Source organism: Lathyrus oleraceus, chromosome 7 (assembly GCF_024323335.1).
Source record: "Lathyrus oleraceus cultivar Zhongwan6 chromosome 7, CAAS_Psat_ZW6_1.0, whole genome shotgun sequence".
NCBI lineage: Eukaryota > Viridiplantae > Streptophyta > Magnoliopsida > Fabales > Fabaceae > Lathyrus > Lathyrus oleraceus.
In genome coordinates, this window is record NC_066585.1 from 510422279 (window position 1) to 510432477 (window position 10199).

The following is a 10199-nucleotide window of genomic DNA, read 5'->3' on the forward strand; positions in this document are numbered from 1 at the left end:
ATTAATCAACTAGTTAGACTCAAATATTAATAAACTTCCATTGACTTTTAAATCTTTGAGATAATCAAAATTCACATTTTAATTGCACAATTAATAAATAGACTAAATAGTAGTAGTAACTTAAAACTTAAAAAGTCTAGTTCAACAAATAGCCGCAATATACTTTTATTTCATACACACATTATCAATATGAATGAATTTGACCAAATAATTGTACACAAAAAATAATTGTCAACTAGCTCAACACCAAGGAAATCGGTGTGCTTGTGCATGTATATAACATCAACAACTTTTATCAAACAAAAACACAGTCAAAATTCAAAACCCATTACAAGTTGCAATAATAATAATAATAATTCTATTATTCTTAATTGTTAACAAAACCAAGCCAGCAAGTTTGTGTTTTACACGCAGAGAAGAAAAAAACAACGGCTACCCAAATTGTTTTAGAATATAGTTTCTTTAATCGCTTAAATAATAATCCCTTTTTTTTGGCATCTTCAATGAAAAGTCATCATAATCATCTTCATTCTTCTTTTACTTCTGATAACAACAATTCTATCATACACTTAAACTACAATCACCGGTTCACAAAAAACATGGCGATATCACCTCAAACGTTCCCAACAACTAAACGACCACCTTCAGAGTCGTCGTTTATCTCTCCAAACCTAACCAACTTTAGTCTTCTCCACTCTCTGTTACACCTCACGTACCAAATAGGTTCATTAAACGCAGCTCCTTGGTGTCGTTTTCTGTTGAACAAAACTTCCTCTTCCACCATCCGTAAAACGCAGCTACTTGGCGTCGTTTTCGAAGAACTTATTCGCAATTCCAGTTCAATTTCAATTTCAACAACTCTATGTTCAAACTCTTTCGTTCTTTGTCTTGAAGAAATGTACATAGTGTTACACAGAATTAAAACCTTGATTGAAGATTGTTCCAATGGAAGCAAACTCTCTGTTTTGATGCAAATTGAAACCGTTGCTGATAATTTTAACAAACTCACCGGAGAATTATCAACGCTTCTAGATGTTTTTCCGATTCAACAGTTTAGCCTCAACGACGACGTTTTGGAGATTGTTCATCTCATCAGAAAACAGTGTTCAGAATCAAAGCTTCTATTAGGGGAAGAACAAGTTAACCTCCGAAACGATGTCGTTTCTGTTCTGGAAGGGATTAAAAGAGAGATTGTACCGAGTCAGGAAAAGCTATCTTCGATTTTCGAGAAATTGGAGATCCGCGATTCATCAAGCTGCAGAAGTGAGATAGAAAATCTTCAACAAGAGATTCAGAATCGAAGCGAAGAACAATCGAAATCGGAGATTGTTGCTTTGATCGGCCTCGTTCGTTATACTAAGTGTGTTCTTTTCGGAGCATCAACGCCGTCGACGAGAAACGAGACGCTACGGCGGAATCAGTCGTTGGATGTGGTTGTTCCGGCGGATTATCGTTGTCCGATAAGCTTAGAACTGATTCGGGATCCTGTCGTCGTGGCAACAGGACAGACGTACGATCGTGCCTCCATCAAGTTATGGATTGAATCTGGACACAACACGTGTCCTAAAACAGGTCAGAGCCTGACCCACACGGATTTAATACCTAACCATGCTTTGAGAAACGTGATAGCTTTGTGGTGCCGTGAACAGAAAATTCCGTTTGAAGATGAAACGGTTACCGTTAAAATAAACGGCGGTGTGACGAATAAAACAGCATTTGAAGCTACAAGAATGACGGCGTTGTTTTTAGTCAACAAGTTGACGTTGACTAACGGCTCTTTCGTTTCAGGGTCACAGACTTTGGAAGATACAAACGCCGTCGTTTATGAGCTTCGGGTATTAGCGAAAACTGATTCAGAGAGCCGAGCCTGTATAGCCGAAGCTGGTGCCATAGAGCTTTTGGTTCGGTTTTTAAGCTATGAAGTTGGCTCGCAACACCCGAGCCTACAAGTTAACGCCGTGACAACGATTTTAAATCTTTCGATACTTGAAGCGAACAAGACAAGGATAATGGAAAGTGACGGCGCGTTAAACGGAATAACGGAGGTTTTACGATCAGGCGCCACGTGGGAAGCAAAATCAAACGCAGCGGCTACGGTGTTTAGTTTAACAGGAGTTGTTGCTTTTAGAAAACGGTTAGGGAGGAAGACACGTGTCGTTAGTGGATTGGTGGAGTTGGCGAAGTGTGGGCCTGAGGGAGCGAAGCGGGACGCGCTTGCGGCGATTTTGAATCTGGCGTCGGATCGTGAGACGGTGGCGAGGTTAGTTGAGAGTGGTGCTGTGCAGATGACGGCGGAGATTATGACGGGAATGCCGGAGGAGGCTGTGACGATACTTGAAGCGGTGGTTAAGCGTGGAGGATTAGTGGCGGTGGCGGCGGCTTTTATGGGGATAAAGAAATTGGGGAAGGTGTTGAGGGAGGGATCGGAGAGAGCAAGAGAGAGTGCGGCGGCGACGCTTGTGACGATGTGTAGGAAAGGTGGATCGGAGATTGTGACTGAGCTTGCAGCGATTCATGGCGTGGAAAGGGTGATTTGGGAGTTGATGGCTGTGGGGAGTGTGAGAGGGAGAAGAAAGGCGGCAACGCTGTTGAGGATTCTACGGCGTTGGGCGGCGGGTTTGGACGGTGGTGAAACGGAAGGATTTTCAACAACCAATGCTTCTTCTGTTAGTGCGTCAACTACCGTGGTTGTTCCAACTACCACTTCATCAGCGCAGTAGCACAATTAATTTGTAAATTTCTCAAATGTTATTGTAAATTTCTCAAATGTTTTTTTTTTTATTTAAAAAATATAAATACATTCTTTGATTATTTGTAGTATTTCTTTTCATTTTAAACTAGACTACTATTTGCTATGAAGAAAAAACTGGGCATTTGCTTTTTGTTATGAGTTTTAGAACTTTAATATTAATGTTAGAATTTTGATTCTTTTAGCCCGTTATTTTAGTGGATTAGGATCATCTATTTGAACTTTTGAATATGCTTAGGTTTGTTTTTCATGCAACAATATTTGAAACCTAGTGAATTGAGTTCGTTATTCTGTCTTGTTATTAAAATATAAACCCTTGTAGAAAATACCTAGCAATAAAAATAATTCTCATTTTAAATTGTAAGGTATATTTATTCGTTTTTAAATATATTCTTAATCAATACTACAGTGTTTTAGAAAATTGTAAGTCATTGTTTAAGAGATCTATCTCTATACCTAAGGTATTGTTCTTTGGGATGAGAATTGCTGCTTGTTTAATGTTGCTCAAATATCCATTAACTCGTTCAATTCAAACAACACTTCATTTAATGACGTGCATGTGTAGCTTCAATTACGAATATTGCATAAGAGTACGATCTCTCATTTATCATGATTGTTGGTCTACATTCAATGATCACTCTCAATCAAGTTTAGATATTATTTTTACACACATTTGCATATTTTCACCTCATTCAAACAATAACTTGAGCATTTGAGTCTTAATCATTTATAAGTATCCACTTTGTGATTACATGAAAACCATATTAACAACACCAAAAGTCTCATTATAATGGTGATCTTCAACCTTTCATTCGTTCTCTATTCCATTATGAAATAATGGCACAATCTATGAGAATTGTTTTTTTATTCTCTCGAATTCTTCATTGAATTTCTCTAGTTTCTGCCATTGTGCCACTACAACCATTTTCTTTTTATGACTTCATCGACTGTAATTGTTTCATAAGTGGTATTTTCTTCTTTTTTGATGGTCAATTTAAAACCAACCCACACTTGCAATGCAACTAAGATTATTCGCTCAACTACGAGCATTCTTCAAGATAACACTTTGCATGTTCTATTTCATATAGGTGAAAAACCTCCTCAACCATAAGGTATTAAGGCTTCAATAGTGATTCCTCAATAATTTTTTCAAGAAATTCATCCAATTCTATAATTCCAGCACCGTAATCCTCTTCCTCATTTTTTGTTTGTGCCACTGCAACATAATCTTCCTCCAATCTTAAAAATCGGTTCCACCAACATTACATGACTTTCAACAGCTCCAAGCCTCGTTTAGAGTATCAGATGCAAAAGAACTCATGTTAAAAAAATTTAGTTTGTTACATCAACAAATCATGAGGCTCATTTTTATTGAAGAATACCAACAAAAATTCCAACTCTAATAGAAACAAATTTGCGGGTGGTGCAACGCGACCACTCTGGAGCCATACTTAGGGATCTTCCCTTTGACACAATTTCACAACCGCCAATAACTCAAGAGATGAGAGCTGTAAAGGGATGAGCATCGATGAAGAGCAAGAACTATCATTTCCCTTAAAGATTATTTGTCTGGGTGGGAGTTCCCTCTTTACTTTTTCTTTTAAGATTCACCAGTCATGTGCTCCTTTCATTGCCTTTTTCTATGTTTAGAATCACCCGTGGCCTTCGAAAATGATTTCTCTGCAAGTTATAAAGCTAGTGCAACCTCAGGCTTCTTCACATTATTAACCTTCTTCCCACTGTGGCCATTCGTAGAGGCATCTTTCTTACAAGGTTCTTCCTTCTTCTTACTGTCTATCACCACTATGTTCAGATTCACATCTATCGGGACCTCTCACTTCACGACCTTCCAAGCATACCTTCAAGGAGTCTCTTCGGTGTCATAGACAATGAAGAGACAGGCTTCCCTCCGATCTTAATGACCTTTATTAGGTTAACATTATTCACGAAGTTTGCAAGAAATAAGCAACATCCATCAGATTAGAAAAACAAAGGTTGCTTGACAAAAATAAAGCAACATAACAAACAATTGATTCATTCCTCATCAAAGATATTCTTTCTCTCTTCTCTATATTTCTCCTCAAGCAACATGAAAGTGTGATTGTAGCAATTTTCAAATCCCCTTATCAAAACTACCCAATAACTTTATGAGGACCATTTTCAACCTCGCTTCCTCTATGTGATGGTCGGCCTCTTTGTAGATGTATTTTCCCATACCCTGGAGAAAATCATCTTGTATCCAAAATTTGGACACTTATTTGTACACTCAAGAGAGGGAGGAGGAGTATTGTGCTCTACCTCCCCTTTTGGGCAGAGTTGAGCAGTAAAAGGATTATCATCATACATTCTAACTTTAAAATCGCCCCCTTGATTTTCTATGGGGAAATCCTCTATTCTTCACTAAAAGCCCTCTACAATAAAGAGGAGCAACAATGTAATACTTATCTTTAAATTTTCTTTAAAGGAATCCATATACACTTTAAAAAATTTTATACCTTACTTTAGGGAGATCAACCATTAAGGATGGTTGGAGTCACCAGACTTCCTCAATACATTGAACAAATGAAAGAACAACATTAATGTGGTTGAGTTGTCCTTGTATTCAGTCCAATGCTGAAAAAATTAACATAAGCTCATATATATGGTGCAACTAGGACAAGGAGATTTCCTCAAGAACATGCACTCATACAAGGGCATTTATACATCTCAAACATATTACATATACACTTATCATTTATGAGGAACACCCATTTTTAGTCTGATGACGGCTCCGTATTTTGTTATGAGACTTCTATCCTAACATGATTGGAGTAGAATGAACAGATTCCTAAACTTTTTATCCACCAAGAGATAATAACTAACATCAAGAGGGAATTCTAGTGTTGGTGGCGACGTCTTCTACCCCGTGCCTTCTTTATTGTTCAAAGACAAAAATGGTTACTATAAGTCAAACATATGCACCACTCTTCCAACCACCATCTTACTTCATCCTCAGTAACCTAACTCTTGAAAATACATATTAAGCTTCTAGTATCACTTTCCACCTTAGGATCATCCACGAGGTTTGTTATATTAACAAGATTATTCATCTCTATTTACCCAAAGGCAAGCCTAAACCTAACTTCTTTCATATCTATTATAATGGGGGAAAATTCCTTATCAAAAGGATTTGTTAAAAAACTGACCTGAAATACAAGAGAGAGAGGGTGAGTTATGATATTTGAATTTTAAAACATTTTGTGAAATAATAATTGTAAGTAAATTAGTTTTAAGGAAAAGGTAGAAGCGAAGAATTAGGAAGATGAAAGAATAAATGACAGAAATAAAAGGGATATAATTAGAGAGATCACACAAGAGACTACATAGGTTCAACCTTAAACCATGCAACTTACTCCAATCCTCAAGAGTTTCCTCTTGAGATTTCCTTTATCAACAACTTTATTTTTAAGACATGTTCAACCCAAAAAATTGTTGACCAAGTAACTCCAAACACAAGAGGAGGAGGTGAATTATGATATTCAAAATTCATGAATAATTGATCAAATATTTTATGTTATGAAAATGTTTATGTTTAAGGATATAAATAAGATAGAAATAAGATGGAGATGAAGAGAGTTACACATAAGAAATAAAATAATCAACAAAAATAAAGAGAGAAAAGTTAGAGAGAGTGCACTCGAGATTTATACAGGTCTGACCTAGCCAATTGGCCTACTCTTGTCCCCAAGAGCTTACCTTGAGAGTTCCACTAAAATTAGACTTGCGCTTTTACAAGATCAATCCACAAACCTTCAACAAACAGATAAAGCTTTTACACAAACTTGTCTTAATAACCTACAAACAGAGCTTTTACACATGTCAAGCTCAAGAACCTTCATCCAGCTTTTTCCAGGTTAAGCTTGCAACCTTCTAATTCTTGAAAAATACAACTCACAAAATAATAACACTCTCGAATAAAGCAAATTAATCATAACACCAATTACAACATAACTCTTCTAAGGGATTTTCATTCTTTTAGCATTATAGCGATTTTCGTAAAAAAAGAAAATTTTAAAATAGAGAGAGTAGAAGAAAGATAAAAAGGTTTCTATTAAAAAATTTGGTGTGTAAGGAAATGAGGAGAAACCTCTTTTATATAAAAAAAATTGGCTCAAAAAAGCAAATGATTTATGGGTCAATTGATTGATTTAATCGATTAACCCTATCTGGTAATGAATTTAAATACCTTTAAAAACAAAAAGCCTAATATAGAAAAGGAAGCCCTAAAATGACTATATAAATAAATTGATTAACGAATTCTCTAATCAATTAATAGGTATTTTACCTTGCTCTAATCGATTATACATGTAACAACATAGATTCACATTCTCCCATTTTTTTGATGATGACAACACATCTCTCAAGGAGGTAGTAAACATAGAAAAAATATATAAGGATTTGGTGTGGTTAAACTCCCCCTCGTAGATAAAGAGAGTATAGTATACTCTACCTGAGAGTATAATTCCACCCATTGGTATTATTAAAAAGGCGGATAAACAAAACAAGCACATAAATCATAAATGTCACAAAGAGAAAGATCAGAAGAATAATGAGAATATACACTTAGCATATAAAAATATGCATGATTGAATTAAGATTCCAAACCCTGTTCTTATGAAAAAGAAATATTCTTTAGGAAAATGCTTTGTAAATATCTGACAGTTTAGATGAGGAAACAAACTCAATTACTCAATTCCAATTTTTGATATGATCCTCAATGAAATTGTGCCTAATCTCAATGTGTTTAGTCTGAGAGTGAAATACCATATTTTCGTTAGATTTATGGTGCTAGTGTTGTCGTATTTTATTGGAAATTTTTTGAGATTAACTATGTAATCGCTTAACTGTTGTTTCATCAAGATAACTTGCCCACAACAACTACCACAACGACATGTTCTTATTTAGACGTGGATTATGCAACACTTAATTATTTCTTGCTATACCAGTAGACAAGCGAGCTTCGAAGCAAATGACATGTACCACTGGTACTTTTTGATCCAATTTTCACCTAATAAAATAGGAATCAGAGTACCAAACTAAAGTATAATATGTCCATGCCACTACAAAAAACGCGTAAATTATGGCAATTTTATTGTGGTGTTTAACCAAACTGCCATTATTTACAGTATATTATGGCAGTTTTATCAAACATCGTGTTTTACATAATTTTTTAATATACTCAATCAATTCAAATGCGTGTTATTTTTTCAGTTTTACCTCCTAATTATTTTCCTTATGTTTTAGCCTTTTCTACTTTTAATTTTAATTTTAATTTATAATTTATAATAATATAAAAAACCTTAAAATCACATTGAACCGTTCTCTCACTTCAGTTCCTTCGTTCCCCTTCGTATTCTCCTTCCTTCTTCTCCATTCTTCGAGTTCTCCTTTATTATCTCTTTTCATCCTTCACCTTTATTAGTCCTTAATCGAACTTACCGTTATTTAATGTTACTACATAAATCTAAGGCTGATGATTTCTCTAGGGGTTGAGGGACAATGAGAAATAACTACTAACGAAAACAGAACTTTAATAGAAATATTTAATAGCGGGGTATCGGTATGTAATAAATCAAACTTCAGGGATTCAATGAATAGTTGGTGTAATCTTAAACGTCAAAATACTCTTCAGTAGAAATTATTTATTTAAAAGACTTTATCTCACACTCCCGTGTTGTTAACTCTGACTATACTCTTAAACCAGAATGCTTCGCTCTCGCTGTCTCATTAGAATTAAAAGTAATTTTTGGAATAAATAAAGTCTAATTAATCCTAAAACGCTCTCGGCGTGTTTAGAATTAATGCATAGTTTCAGCTATCCGGTTAAAACCTCAAACTCTCGTTTTATTGACCGTAACTCTTGTTTGCTTTGTACTCTCGTACGAAAATAGTTTTAAATTTAGAACAAGAAACTATAACTAGAAAATAGTATTTTATAAAAGTCAACACCAATTATTTACGAATCCCGTCGTTTTGACGGTCTTTACATACCGATATCGATTGGTTTAGCCAGACATGGATTCGAGAACAAACATGCTATTATGATAATTAAACATAAGACAAGGCATAAGCAATTGAAATAACAATTAAAATAGAACCTGGAATATAGACCGAAAAATGGAATTAATGATGGTTCTTGAATTCAAATAATACTGACACACTTGATAAATCGGGTACACAGTTACAATCAAATTCAATTGCTAAAACTAAAGTTGTAATAGTCCCCAATATGGAGAATCTATTACTTTACAAGTAAATATCAGCTTAAAATGCTAACAACAAAAATTCTAGCTAAAAGAGACGGTCCGATCTTTGAAGACCGAAACCCTGATATATACTCCCCACTCCTTGCCTTGAAAGTAGCCTTGAAGATCTCGTAGTTGACGCGGTTGGTTGACCTAGAAAAACGGGACTTGGAGAAAAATAAGGAGGAAGTGGTTTGGTGGCGTGTGCCATAACCCTAGATAGTGGGCGCCGCACCTTGCTTGGTGGCGGGCGCCACTCTTGTTTGGTGGTGGGCGTCACACCTATGCTTGAGGTGGGCACCACCTCTTTTAATTGGTGGCGGGCGCCACCCTTGCCATGTGGTGGTGGGCGCCACCTATTACCATTTTCTTTATTTTCTTCCCTTTTTCTTTCCTTTTTCTTTCCTTTTTACTCTTTTCCCGCTTTGCTTGCATAGACACTTCTTATTTGATAAATACCTAAAATAAATACAAAGTACGGCATAATGCTATGGAAAATAAGTAAAAAGCAATACAAGTTAAGTCAAATATACGATACATTTTCGCGTTATCGACATACTTGTTGATCTTTATCCAAGTTGGAGCCCTTCTTTGTGGTGATGCACAATTCTCATACTTGTGGGTGGCTAATTGAGTGTTCTCCTTAAAATGACAAAATGTATTTTTCATTAAAATGAATCAAAACAAACATCTTTTTTATTTTTACCATGAACTACGAGGATTTGATCCCCCATTTCATTTTGTGGGTACGTAGGCACGAGGCTCAGAAAGTCTTGGCAAACACAAAGATTATAAAAAAACATTTCTCTTCTCATCTCCCCAATCTTTTTGCAAACAACACCATTTTAATCCAAAATGCACAAATTTTCAAAGAGGTTCCTATAGAGTACTATAGATGTTTAGGGTGCTAGTACATTCCCTTTGCATAACCAATCCCCGAACCCTTATCTTTGTTTCTATTAGTTTTGTTCTAAAACGTCTTTGAGTTTTGTTCGTTCGTTTTCCCTTTCCTTTGGAAATAATAAAAGTGCGGTGATGACTCTTGCTTTGTATGTTAAGTTAATCAATAGCTTAATCTCAAAAATTTTACTATTATAGATTGTAGCAATTTGCAAATCCCCTTATCAAAACTACCCCCATAACTTTATGAGGGCCCTTTTCAACCT

The 10199-nt window shown here is 35.6% G+C and overlaps 1 protein-coding gene across 1 annotated transcript; it reads left to right on the plus strand.

Annotated features, from left to right (window-relative positions):
* The first annotated feature begins 294 nt into the window (after positions 1–294).
* LOC127101069 (U-box domain-containing protein 16) lies at positions 295–2882 on the plus strand. Its single transcript, XM_051038397.1, has one exon. The coding sequence runs from the start codon at positions 504–506 to the stop codon at positions 2718–2720; it is 2217 nt and encodes a 738-aa protein (XP_050894354.1). The 5' UTR covers positions 295–503; the 3' UTR covers positions 2721–2882.
* Positions 2883–10199: the final 7317 nt, after the last annotated feature.